The sequence below is a fragment of the Lytechinus variegatus genome, chromosome 1 (genome assembly GCF_018143015.1).
Source record: "Lytechinus variegatus isolate NC3 chromosome 1, Lvar_3.0, whole genome shotgun sequence".
Lineage (NCBI taxonomy): Eukaryota > Metazoa > Echinodermata > Echinoidea > Temnopleuroida > Toxopneustidae > Lytechinus > Lytechinus variegatus.
In genome coordinates this window covers 32,932,789-32,946,971 of record NC_054740.1, presented here as the reverse complement: position 1 = coordinate 32,946,971, position 14,183 = coordinate 32,932,789, and the positions used below count along the sequence as shown (strand labels likewise).

Genomic DNA, 14,183 nt, shown 5'->3' with positions numbered 1-14,183 from the left:
GGCTCAACTTACCCCCAGACGGTGGCACAACTTACCCCATATATGGGGCAAGTTGAGCCATTTGACACCGGTTTTTTCAAAGGTCACGATGACTTTCAGTGTGGGGGTAGAAAGTTATATGTAGGTGAAAAACATTTCCCAAGAATCAAATTTAAAGGCAAGGTACTTATTTCTACAATAGTACTAGTCATATCAATTCTAACATGCAAAATGCAAAAAGTGTCACAACTTACCCCGCCTTCCCCTACTGTTTGTAATGTGAAAGATTAAGATCAATTGATAGCATTATTTTCCTTTGATAACAAAGCAATACAATGGTCGAAAGATAATTCTCGTTGGAATGTCAATAAACCTACGATACATGTTATTTGATTTATCTTACCTTCTTTGAACCTATCTCCCTGTGCTTGGGTGCGCTTTGCTCTCTCTGAACCCGCAAGATCAACCAAATGAAATTTAGCATGACAACATGATTCACTGGAAATAAAATGTAAAAAAAAAAGATAGGGGTGAGTTCAAGTTCAAGTTAAATTGAAAAAAAAAGTCATAAAATTTTTTGGACTATCTTTTGGCGTTTTGGAAATATTGCGTGAAGCGTTGAGGGGGGGGGGCCAATCCATCATGCCCCCCAAGTCCTTTTAAGGCTAAGTGTCAAATGATCTCAAATCCACTTTGGAGAGTACTCAAGACGCATGGAGAAATAAGAATGATCAATAGGTTTTGAGAAAATATTTGATGGACACAAGATATAAGTTCTGATGTCTTCGGGTAGGCAATTGCATAAAATTAAAGTGGAGCATGTGTTGTACAAAGTTTTAATTTTTTTTAGAATTACGACAGTACCAGATGTTGATTTCAGATTCTTTAAAATGAATAATTCTATGAATAAGAGCTCAATAGGGATCGAAATGGGAAGGAGAGGCTGGGATATCTGGACACCATCACAAGTTGATTTACCTTGAATCTTTCTTCTTCAGCTGCACATAGATGGTGAAGATAGCATGCGATCTGCTGGACTGGAGGTTCATAGCCGTAGACCCTGTGGTTCTTCCTACAGATCCTTTCTCAAGACACCTGAACATATCACCAGCACTAGTCACTGTCACTTCACTCAACCCCGACACCTTGTATAGAGAACCAATGAGATTGTACATTCAATAAAGCACACACTGTAGGTGTCTTTATTTTCAATGGGCATTAGGCGACAACATCACACATACATGTACACTTCAATAGTGAAATGGATACAACAATTCATTATAAACCTCCCATTAGGTAGGTCCGGTAACACAAAGGTTAGCAATTGATTGTACATTGTGGTCAATGCAATCAATCGTAGAAAAATTTTCTCTGATGACTGCTATAGCTTTTGTGTTATGGGCCCCAGATAAGACTTTGATGTCTGGAAGCTCTTTCCCCAAAGCTAACAGAGAGGGCAACTGACTCCCAATCCATAACCCACTGCCAATCCACTAGTCTCCCACCCAAATCAATTTAACAATAAGATCCTCCTTCAGTCCCTTGTGCCTGAAAAAATTCAGTTTGGGTCACAAAGCAGTCCATATATCAATATCACTAAGCGAAATAAGATTGGCTCTAGTAGTCTAGTTATGCTAACTCACAAATACTTACTCTTATTCCACCATCTATGTCTTCCCTGATGGCAAGGGACTCCTTTTTGTCTTTAGATAACAGATCATGGATGTCCTCATTGTAAATCTAGAATGTAACAATCAATGTATAGGCATTTATTTAATAAGTTAAAGTCATAGATGATGTAAAGCTTTCATGTTGCTCTTGTACTTATGACTTTCTTGTCATTTTGTTTTCAACCCACAGTTTTCAGGAAATTTACTTCATGTCTCAAGCATTCTCAGAATTATTAAAGGAGTGAAGAAATAAAGAAATTACTAAAAAGTTAAAATTTCTGTAGAATCCTGCTGAAATCTTTTTTATTGAAACTCTCAAACAAGTCAGCATTTATTCATCTAAATTGCATCATTATTTGAAAGCAAATTCAACCCTGACAACACACCCTTCAAAGTTCTTAAAGGAAAAATAAAACCTTTGGAACAAGAAAGCTTGTGCAAAAACAGAAAAATCAAAGAAACAGATCAACAAACGTTTGAGCAAAATTGAATAGATGGTAAGAAAGTTATGAGCATTTGAAGTTTAGATCATTATTGTAATGTAGATCCTCTTATTGTATGCAACAAAGATGTGTGATGTCACATGTAAACAACTTTCCATTACTTTTCAATATATTTCACTTAATCTGTCTCTTTTATCACATAACACTAACAGCTCCATGTTACTATCAGTAGATTATGTTTTCTTTCTACAAAAGGACATATAATATAGATTACCATAAGAGCAAAAAGAGACAATTGGGGGGTATTTTATAGCCCATCAAAGGAAAAGATGCTCACATGTGACATCACAAATCTTTGTCGTATTGCCAATGGGAGGACCTCTATAGCATTAATGATCACAATGATCAAATGGTCATATCTTTCTTTTCATTTGTCCAATTTTCTCAAACTTTCTTTGATCTTATTCTTTGATTTTTATGTTTCCACACAAGCACACTTAATCCAAACGTTTCATTCCCCTTTAAGCAAGACAGGATTATCAAGCATCAAGATTTTTTATTGAATCTTTTCTGTGAGGAGCTATAGTTGACCACTTGACTTTCCAAGAAATATCAAGAATTACAAGATGGCATTCTTCAAAAGAGTAATAATAGATGAAAGAAAATATCAAATTGACTTGAAGCAAAGATTGATTTGGCCTTTTCAAATTGGTTCTAGGATTACACATAATTAATATGAAATGTTATTTGAAATAAACAAAATAAACATATATTCAAGTGGAATACAAAATGAATCTGCATTTTTTCTCCAATGGACTTACTTCAAGATATGAAACTTTAAGCATGACCTCCATGTCGTGTTTCTCTTCAATCCCTTGAAAGAGCTGCTGAATAACTCTAGGAATCACTCCCATCTTGATCTCGTCAGTCATGTTGTATGCGTTACCCATGGCATATGTTTTCCCTGATCCCGTCTGACCATATGCTAGGACTGTTGCATTGTAACCTTGGTGGTGTAAAGGGAAAAGATGGAACAAGATTTCAAGACTTAGGAGAAAGAAATCCACCTGTTTTGTCTGAACAAATAGAGCAGTTCTGGTTTTTTAAGATTTAAGTCAACTGGTAACCCATTTTATCCATTTTATTCTGTCATAATAAACACTGACTTGAATCTGGTTGGAAATCTCTACTTACTATAAGTAATGAATCCAATGAGCTTACATGAAAACCTTTCAACTTAATTTCAATAGTAATTAAATTTGATGGAGTTTTATTGGCTAGGTTGGTAGAGTTACCACTAACGGCAAGTTTTTTTTTGTAAATTATGTTCAATGGGACTCTGAGAGAGAAAAAGAAGATAACTTCCTAAGTACTGTAAACTACTTTTTGATAGTTGAATGAGAGAAGTCATGAAATTTGAAAGGAACTTCATATTCACCTTTGAAAATTCCATCCACAAGACGTGAAACCACCTTTTTGTAGACCATCTCCTGTGGATCTTCAGCCCTGAAGGCATAATCAAAGGTGAATGCCTTGTCCTTGCCAAGGACTACTTGAGGTTCTCCAGGGGTGAAGGAAACACACACCTGACATCCCTCTGCTACCTCCTTGGATATGAGGGGACGGGAACGGATGGCAACCCGAACACTGATGTCTTTATTCTGCTCCTCTGGCATCGTTGAACCTGCATAAAAATGAATGGAAGGATTTTGGATATATGCATCACACTCACAAGCTCATTTTAACATCTGCTATGCCTAGTTCAGTACAAGTACACTGCTGCTGTATTAATTTTAGACTTGTGCAGTATACTAGTAATACATGAATCACATACCTCTAGAAAGTCTATTTCCTACATGTATTACCCCTCTAAAAAGTCTATTTCCTATTACGCCTGGGATTGACCTCAAAAATCATCATCCAAACGAAGTGACCAGGGCTTGAACCTCTCACTCTGCATCAATACTAGTAATACATGAATCACATACCTCTAGAAATTCCTACATGTATTACCCCTCTAAAAAGTCTATTTCCTATTACGCCTGGGATTGACCTCAAAAATCATCATCCAAACGAAGTGACCAGGGCTTGAACCTCTCACTCTGCATCAATTTACTTGCATAATTCCCCACCTATACCTGTAATCCACGGTTATTCCTGTCTATCCACCCCCCCCCCACCCAATAACCGTCTTTTTCTGGGGATTTATTCAACAATTACTGATACCATGTATTTTATTATCATCCTCAGACTGTAGTACAGTACTGTACCCAGGTACCTTGAGTGCTATATGTATGCAGCTACACACATCGCCCAGTAGAAGCCTATGTTTTGTCTCAGAGACATTATTATTAAGCATCTTTCTCTCTCCAACTGAAATCATACTTTTAATTGATGGCCGACATTTTTTGTGAGATTAAGTTTTTGGGGTAATAACCTTAATTTATCAGACAAAATGCAGAAAAAGTATTTATCTACATGTATGAGCTCTAGAGAGATGAGAAACTATATCTACATGTATGCAATTTTGTTTGAATGTCAAATTTTAGTTTTGGCTCCTTTTTGAATATTGACAGTAGCCTAGATATATTCATATTTTTAATATCTCCTTTCCACAAGGACCATGTCTTGATAGACTCTTATTTCCTCTAGGTAGTTTAGGTAACCTTACCCTGGAAAAACTTCATGACGTTAAGCCACTGTGGTCCATCGATGAGACAGCCACAATCCTGCAATTCTATACGGGTGTGGGAAAGCAGTTTTTCTTCACTTTTTCCAATTCTTTTCACCAATTATTTTCTGATACAGAATAAATACATATCCCAATTAAACTTTTTGATCAGCATTGTCCTAAGTAAATAACTTTTACATATCTCTCTCCCTCACTTTCCTTCTCCCAACAAGTACCGTAATGGCAAATATTTTCATCTAGAACCAAATAAAAAAGAAGTTTACCCGGTAGATCTAATTAAAATATGTCCAAATGAGGGAAAGTATCTAGATCTAGGCCCAAATCAAGTAACCATTCTTTTTGGGGAGGGGGAAGTTCTGTTTTATATTGTCTTTTTCCCCCTTTTTCGTCAATCTTCCTTGACTTTGCATCTTGTTTCTTAAATTACTAATTTTACTTTAAATAGGAAAAAAGTGTGCAGCTTTGAAGCTGCTCTAGATAGATGCTGGAAAAAACAAGCAAATAAGATACGACTATAAAAGTCCTCTTCCTGGAAATGAGCCAGCCATCTTGAGGAGTAAAAACCTCGAACTGAATACAGAGGCATAACAAGCCTCTCCTAATCTGAGAATCTTCCCTAATATCGTCTAGAAAAAATCCAAGAAAAAGAGAAGAAAAAAATGGGTTAAAATGAATGAGATAAGAGATTGCACAAACTCTGTGTAGATGAAGACTGTAGAAAGCGTAGGACAAGTAGGTCAATGATAGGAGTGAGGTGAGGATGCGAATGCAGATTTGCACCGGCCGACAGAGCAGAGCCAGAGAGGACCTATCTAGGCCTACTTTTCTTTTTTCAATTTGCTTGCTCCAAAATCGCACCGTTTCATACAATGGCATATTTTTTCTTATGTTTGATATCCTATAGCTATAAAAGTATTCTGAAAGGAAATTGTCTGAGGAATTAAAAAAAAGCAATCAGAAAAGGCGTAGGGTAGTGACATAAAAAGTTTGAGTTCAAAATATGTGAAAAACTGTGAAAAAATATACTTCCCAATATATCTTAGAATCAGAAAAACTTTTCACCCTATAGGAAAATAACATGCATATTTCAACTCTTTAGAGTGAGGCCTTTCCAATGATTATTTTCTTGTTAGGGATAGCTTTTACCAAAATTATTTTACGCAATCATCTTTTAAGACAAAATTTTTCGGGTAAATATGTAACAATGCTGGATTACCCCCAAAATATTATGTAGTCTTGCCTTTAGTTGCATAAATACACTTGCAAACACTAACCAGTATATTACATGGTTATTAATATGAATAAAAATGATTTCATTTGACTCAAATCGTGGGATTTGTCATCCCTTGGCTCAAAGATCGCTGGACCAAAGGTTGACAACTAAAAGTCAGGTTTAACATAAATATAGGAAAGATATGAATGCACTGTTATGAAAACTTCTCATACCTTTATATGCGCACGGCATGCGATCGACCGATCACATGCGATGTTTTTAAATCAGCCGTAAGTAATACGTGTGAGAAAAAAGATACTGGCCCAAAATCACCAATTTTTAGGAAAACCGGAGGATGGACACGGAGTGAAATACGGGTGAAGAAAAAAGTAAGAAATTAAAGGACAAGTCCACCCCAACAAAAACTTGATTTGAATAAAAAGAGAAAAATTCAACAAGCATAACATTGACAATTTCATCAAAATCAGATGTAAAATAAGAAAGTTATGACATTTTAAAGTTTCGCTTCATTTCACAAAACAGTTATATGCACATCTCGGTCGGTATACAAAAGAGGGAACTGATGACATCACTCACTCACTGTTTCCTTTGTATTTTATTATATGAAATATTTTGATTTTCTCGTCATTGTCATGTGAAATGAAGTTTCATTCCTACCTGAACACATGGAATTCCATTATTTTAACACTTTGTGCTTCAGGCAAGGAGATCCTAATCATCAAATTTGTAAAAATTGAAATATTGTATAATTCAAACAATAAAAAACAAAAGAAATAGTGAGTGGCATCATCGACTCTCTCATTTGGATGTAACTGGCTCATTCATATAACTACACTGTATTTTGTTTAAAATAAGCGAAACTTTGAAATGTCATAACTTTCTTATTTTACATCCGATTTTGATGAAATTTTCAGCATTGTGCTTGCCTGATTTTTCTCTATTGATTCAAATCAGCATTTTTCTGAGGTGGACTTGACCTTTAAGTTTTTTTTTCTTTCTCGTTATATATTTTTTTTCATTTACAATAAATCGCTTTTTGATCCTGCCTTTGTCACTCAGAATATCCGATCAAGGTCACCATCCCAAGTTCGGGTAGGTGGAGCGTAGCGGTAGTGAAGTGGAGCCCGCACGAACTTCGTCCGAGGTAACTTTTACCTAGATTTCGTCTAATTTGTGCAGAAAAATGAGCAGATCAGATTCCCACATTACGATTGACTCTGATTCTATTCGCGTATATAACGGCGAACAACGAATGCGACGATTTTACATTTGATCATTTGCACCCTTCTTTTGAAACCGTCCACCCGTGATACGGTTAGTTTACGGCCGATTCTTGTCACATAGGCGAAATATTTTGAATCTTTCAAATCAGTTCTATGTCAACATGCTAAATGATCGTCTCACTACTTCCACTGCACTGCGAGCTCCAGCACTTGTTTCAACAATTGACGACAGATATTTTTTCTAAAGCCGTTTCTTATCGGATTTCTTGGTATACTATGAAGTATCAACTGTTTTTCGGTGGGGTTCGGGTCTGGTCAATATAATTTTGATGAATTCTACTAAAGTTTTAAATTTTTTCCTTCTTTTTTGTTGTAAAATCGATTCTTACCATTCCTATGGACACTGCGCCTACTCTCCCATGCGTATGAATCGATTGTAATACGCAATAATTTGAATCAAATGCACACAACTTCACAAGGTGGTCAGTTTCAAAAGAGGTGGTCGTGGTGATCTCCACTAACAGGTGTAACTTTGTCTTTACATGTAGTTTTACGTGATGATGATGATCGATAGAGTCTGACTAGTCATGCTAGTCAATTAAAGTAAGTAACGTTATCGTTAATCATGTTTTGTTAGATTCTACTATTTCTAGCCTAGGGCGTATTCATCATGTTCATAGTATAGGATTCAGGAATTCCTGATTTCCCGGATCTTCATTTCCTGAAAATTACCTGAAAATTATTTCGGGATTTGGGAAATTTCCTTCAATGTGGAACCGGAAACAGTAATAAGCCTTTGCACAGACCAAAAGCTTCGGTCTCTGTTTTTGTTGGCTGTTCAACTGAACTCCATGGCGTTGGCTTCACTCACCAAATACAGAGACCGAAGTTCTAGTTCTACTTCTAAGTTCTAGCGTGATCTGTACAGGGGACTCAATGGCCATAGCCTAGGCATACTTCGATTCTTCGAATAAACGAATTTGCGTGACTGACACTGACAGCCGCGCCGAGGTCACTGTTTTTGAATTTTGTTCCTAAAGTTCACTTTCTCCATTTTTGGGGAAATTAATGCCAAGGGGGAATATAAATTTGCATTTTGGTCACTAATTTTGGTTGCATTAATTTTCAAAACTTTTATTCATTAATTTAAAGACAAAAATTGAAGAGCCCCGACGCGACGGGGGGATTTTGCATTGCAAGTAAGTAGGCCTGCTTATCAATATCATGCTTATAGCTTATCATGCTTATCAATATCTAGACCAAAAGCTTCGGTCTCTGTTTTGTTGGTTGTTCAGCTGAACTTCGTTGGCTTCACTCACCAAATACAGAGACCGAAGTTCTAGCGCGATCTGTACAGGGGACTCAATCGCCATACGTTTATGTACTTAAGATCGGATAAAACGGCGAAGTGAATTTGCGCGACAGCCGAGGTAAGTCACTGTTTTTGTTCCTTTTAACTTCATTTTTCTCCGTTTTTTGGCAATTGATGCCAAGAGGGAATTATAAATTTGCACTCTGGTCACTATAATTTTCGAAATTTTTATTCATTAAAGACAAAAATTGAAAAGCCCTGACGGGGGGATTTTGCATTGCAGGTCCCCTAATGGTGGCTGCACAATAGCGAGCCGTCTGTGTACGAGGAGAAATAAAAAAACAAAAATGTTAAAAAACTCCTCGAAACAGACGGCTGCCAGCTGTCTAATCAATATCATGCTAATAATCGTCATGATCGTGGCTGCATCTGCATGCGCGTGATAGCGAGCCGTCTGTGTACGAGGAGAAATAAAAAAATGTTTAAAAACTTCTCGAAACAGACAGCTGCCAGCTGTCTTGCCCCGGGGACCCCGACACGTCTTCAGACAGTGTCGGGGTCCTGAGTAACTCCATGCATTCTCACCGGAGTACAAAACTTCGCGATGTTTGGCATTAGAAAACCGGTGATAATAATGAATTAAAAATCTAACGATTGATATCGATCTTACCTAAACAAACTGTTCCTAAATTAGCTTAACTTTCAATTAAAACTGATGTATACAATTCCAAAAAATCCTTCGAAAGAACGTCAATTTTCGGACTTTTGTTCCAATCGCGAGATCGCCATGTTTGAAGAACGTGAAAATAGTTTCTGCGCATGCGTATATAAATATTCATAAGATGACGTCTCTGCCTTTACAAAACAGTTTAATGAATATGCATGTAAGTCAAAACTTTCGGCAAGTCGCCTCGATTCAGTTAAATCGTGTTTTAGGCATGTAATTCAATACCATTTTTTTCATTTTAATTTGAAAAAAAAATCTGTATTAATGAGAAAATAATTTATTTCATATATATTGCTATTTTGTTACATTCTGTGTTTTTATAATAAATGTTTTTTTTTATTTGTCATTTGTTATAAACTTATATTTCTTTCTCCTTTTCATTCTTTTTATGATTTATTTATGGGAAGGGGGGGGGGGGGGGGAGCATGACTGTTCTCTTGGTGTGTGTGTGTTTTATATACTGAACACATAAAATTTACGAATAGCATGATTGTGTTTTATAATTTTATTAAGAGATATCTAGATCATGTAGAAACTTTTAGTCTGTATTATGACTATTCCCTTTGTGATTATGAGATATTAAAGAAATAGTTACAGATTCTAATTTTACATTTAGAATAACTTAACGATTTTCTTAAATATGAATCCTGATTTTATTGATGTTATTCATCTTTTTCACTTGTTATAGCAATTAGGAAGGAATGAATATGATTTTAAATGAAAGGACATACTTAAAAACAACTTTGCTTCCTTTTAAAATAAATATAAAGATATTGTAAAGAATAAATAATTATGTTTAAAAAAAAATTCTGTTGCTTTGATAATCTCTAATCACCATGGCAGTAGCATAGGTTTTTTTAATCGCTCCCCCCTTCTGAAGAAAATTGATACGAAACGACCTCCAATTTTATGTTGAAGACCTTTTTTTGCTTGTCAAATTCACATTAAAAACATCGAACTCACTGCTGGATCCGGGGGGGGGGGGGGGCAAAGCCGGCTCGTCCTCCCCCCTTGAGAAGCATAATGAAAATTTGTGATGTTAAAATGGTGTTAAAACCGAACTGTGCCCCTCCCCTTTTTTTCTTGTCAATTTTTTTTCGGGCCAAATAATTTTTTTTTGTTACAAAGATTTCTTTCATTTTGTTTTTTGGCTTAGCAATTTTTTTCCTGGACGAAATTTCCTTAATTTTGGTTGGAAAATCTTTCTTCTTGTTTTTTTTTGCTCGTCAAATTTTTCATTGGAATAATTTGCCCCCCTTTTGAAAATCATGGTTCCGCCCCTAATTGAGCTCATTTATATGAAGTGCTTACACTGTCAAAAAATAATTTAAACACCACTATTTATTGTGTGAATTGCGCAGTAGTTGTTTAAACATTTTAAATAAGTGTTTAAACTCTTAAACAATCAAGCTTTAATTATTGATAATTTGATATTTGAATTTAATTATTGATAATCAAATTTTGAATTTAAACTGTGTTGTTTAAGATTTTAAATACTTGTTTAAACAATTGTGTGATTCGTGTCGTAAACAGCGTTTTTTCAATCATTTTTAACAGTGTATTTGTATGATTAGGAACAAAAAGTGACATGCAAAATATCAAATTAATGGCGCAAAATAGGCGACAGGAGATTGATGACATATGAACTTCCATCATTTAGTAATACTGTATTTTTTTCACAATTTTTATAACTGCCCCTTTACATGCTCATGATAAGGCCGTCTGCGGCCCCAAATAAATTCACTAGTAAAGAGCTGAAAAGCGGAAGAAGTAGCCTTTGTGGGTAATTGACATCATTGTTATTATATAGTTTACCGCCCTTACCTAGGGATCGGAAAAGTTGGTATTGATCAATTTGAAGAAATATATTACTTTGACCTGTAATCTTAATACAAGTTCCGTTCCCAAATATTATTTTTAAAAACTTGATGCCGCAACGAAACAAAATAGCATTAAGCCAAGATGGGAAAACGGGGAAAGGTAAACAAAGGAGAAAACTATATTTTCATGATTTCCTCGCAAACTTGCGCGGAAGCAAATATTTATAAAGAAAGAAAATCCCGCAAAGCTATCTTTTTCGCCATTGCTTTCCCCTTCGCTCTCACCATTTCTCATGTTCTTTTTTTTTTTTGGGGGGGGCGTTAGGATGGGGAAGGCCACCCCACAGCCTCCTTGCGACGCACTTGTTATAGAAAAATGGAAAAGGTTCATGACAAAGGCCTGACTTTTATTGGGATGTTATGACAAAATCTATCACAAAATTTGATTTCTGCATCAATACTTCAGTGGTACTGCAGTAGAAATATAGATAAGCTGATTTAGTGTCATCATTATTATTCATTAATTCTTATAAGCAAAACAATTAAGATAAAGAACGGGACGTATTCGAAAAAAGCGCCTCTTGGATGCCAGGAAAACAATCAGATAAGCAAGATTCCCGGCGAATTAATGCATCCTATATGTAATGAGCAATTCAATTCTTTGTAATTACAGGCCTATACTTATCCCGCAGAGATTTATATACTCAATGATTGAGGCTTAAAGAATGCCAACAAGATGAAAGATTACATAGTAATCTAGAAACAAACATATGAATTTTAATCATATTTCATGATCATCTTATAATCTCCGTTCAAACAAATTACAAATTGATATTGATATAAGCATCAAGAGTATATGAAAATGGTTGTTGGATGATAATGAGATTTGCATATATTTTCATTTCATTTATTTATTTTAAATTCTCAATAAAACATACAACATACAATTCAAACTGACAGAATGATTCATGCATGCACAGTATACAAAATAAATAAAATGGAAAACATAACAAGAGAGAAAGAACAAAATTAAAATATGTGGGAGCCAGCATTGGACTCCGTGATAATGTCTTTAAAATAATTTCACATCACGGAGTCCTCTAGATTCTAGGCTGAGTCAGCGCAGACCTTTCAGTTGCTGGGTTCCAGAAAATGGGCATCAATATCTTAAAGAGATGATTTGCTGATCACTCAATTTTGATCAACGGATATTTTCACAAGCGTACCTCAGAGAGAGAGAGAGGGGGGGGGGGTAGACTGCCCCCCCCCCTCTGACGAGTCATAACTCATGCAATGGACGTACCCCTGCCCCCATGACGAATCACAACTGATCCCGACGAGCCACAAGTGCCCCCTCTTTTGAACTTGTAGACCTTTTTTTTTCTTATTTGCTTGTCAATTTTTTTTCTGGTACGAAATCATTTATTTCTGGTTGAAGACAATTTCTTTTCTTTTTTTTTTGCTTGTCAAATTTTTGGGCAGACGAATTTGCCCCCCCCCCCACGGAAAATTTTGGGTACGCCCCTGAAAATATCCTTTAATATATGAGTATTAATTTATTTCTTCGCTTGTTTATTTACCTATATCTGTAGATTTCTATAATAATAATAATGATAAAAAATTTGTAGTACGACCCCATGAGTATTATCTCTCGAAAACAAAGAAGACAAGAAGAAAATTAGAGACAAAAAAGAGAAGAAAAAAAAGAAGAAAAAAAACAAAGGCGAAAACTAAAAAAAAGGAAGAAAAAAAACCGACCCAAAAATGAAGAGAAGGTAGGGGAACAAAATAACGAGAATAAAAAAAGGGCAAAGGAAAATAAAATAGAACAGAAGAAAAGAAAAAAAATGAAGGAGAAAGAAAAAACAAATAATTCAAAAGAAAATATGTTATTTCTTTAAAAAAAAAACCAAAGCCGTATGTTGACTTGTTATCAGGCAAAGGGAAAAGCAAGAATTTACGGAACTAGACTCATGAATATTCATGTATCTTTCTCCGACGCATCGAATGATAGCCTTTTGTCGGGGCCTTAAGTTATATTTTCTATATGGACTTTAGTGCTATTGGCAAATCTGATGAACATGCGAACTTACTAAAATTCACAAATATTCCGCATATTCAATTATCATTTTATTTTTTAAGTATATTTTTCTTTTATTGTTTGTTTTTGTTTTTTTCGCCTGTTTGCTGACAAAAATCAAATTTATCTCGTTGCCTCGTCAAAAGGCTATATCGATCCTCCATTGGTTCCTGTACAAACGACTTTTAATGCACATCGGAAAAACATCCCTCCATTTTTGCCTAGTTTTGGGACATTACTTCTTCGTTTTGAGGATTGTGAATATTCCGGCTTAAGTTGTAAGAATGTATTGATTCCTTCATCCAAATTTTGTGTAATATTTCTAATAATTATTAAATTCCCGAATCTCTTTTGGCCGATCCGGTCCGGATCCGGTGAGCTTGGGTGAAGCTGTTCGCAGCCCGAACACAGTACGTGTTCGGGCTGCCGCAGTAACCAGCTGTCTAGCCTTTGCATTCAAGGACAGTTCCCGTAACAGCCATGCGCCCGGCCCGGTACGGTATGTCGGTGTCAAATCGCCGCCGAAGCACACGGCCGATGTCGAGCTGTGTGTGCGGTACGAAATCGGCAGGGATTCCGATCAAACTAACGTAACTTAGATTCTATCAAAAGTGTTCAGTGATTAATATACATTGTTAATTCAAAGCGAAAGATAACCACACTATGTCACAAAAAATTGATCTAAACTTACGAGCTTCAAATCAAACGTATTCAAACATGTAGTAGCTCCCCGAAGCTAAGGTAAGACTCGACTTTTGTCAATAAAAACAGCCGTTTAAAAAACGTGCCAAGTAATCAGATTGGCCAATCAGCGCGGCGCTTTTAGTACCCGAGAAATTAACGCCATCAACGAAAATTTAGAGCACAATTTCCAATTAGTACATGTACATGTATTATTCATTCATTTTCGTGTAGGCCCATATAGAGATGTATACTAATTAGGCATATATCTCTATGTGTAGGCCCTATCTATATAGCACTGGCGGATCCAGGGGGGGGGGCA

The 14,183-nt window shown here is 35.9% G+C and overlaps 1 protein-coding gene across 2 annotated transcripts in view; it reads right to left on the bottom strand.

Moving 5' to 3' along the window:
• Positions 1-13,971, bottom strand: part of LOC121411781 (chromosome-associated kinesin KIF4-like) — a 38,348-nt gene extending 24,377 nt beyond the window's left edge. Inside the window, exons 1-6 of one of the 2 annotated variants that reach the window (XM_041604634.1) lie at positions 13,872-13,971; positions 3,531-3,776; positions 2,914-3,098; positions 1,633-1,719; positions 958-1,124; positions 383-477 (exon numbers count right to left, since the gene is read on the bottom strand). In XM_041604634.1, coding sequence (XP_041460568.1) covers positions 383-477; positions 958-1,124; positions 1,633-1,719; positions 2,914-3,098; positions 3,531-3,768 — 772 coding nt within the window. In that variant the 5' untranslated portion in view covers positions 3,769-3,776; positions 13,872-13,971. Of the gene's footprint in view, positions 1-382; positions 478-957; positions 1,125-1,632; positions 1,720-2,913; positions 3,099-3,530; positions 3,780-13,871 lie in introns of both variants that reach the window. The other variant, XM_041604643.1, reaches the window with a different exon arrangement.
• Positions 13,972-14,183: the final 212 nt, after the last annotated feature.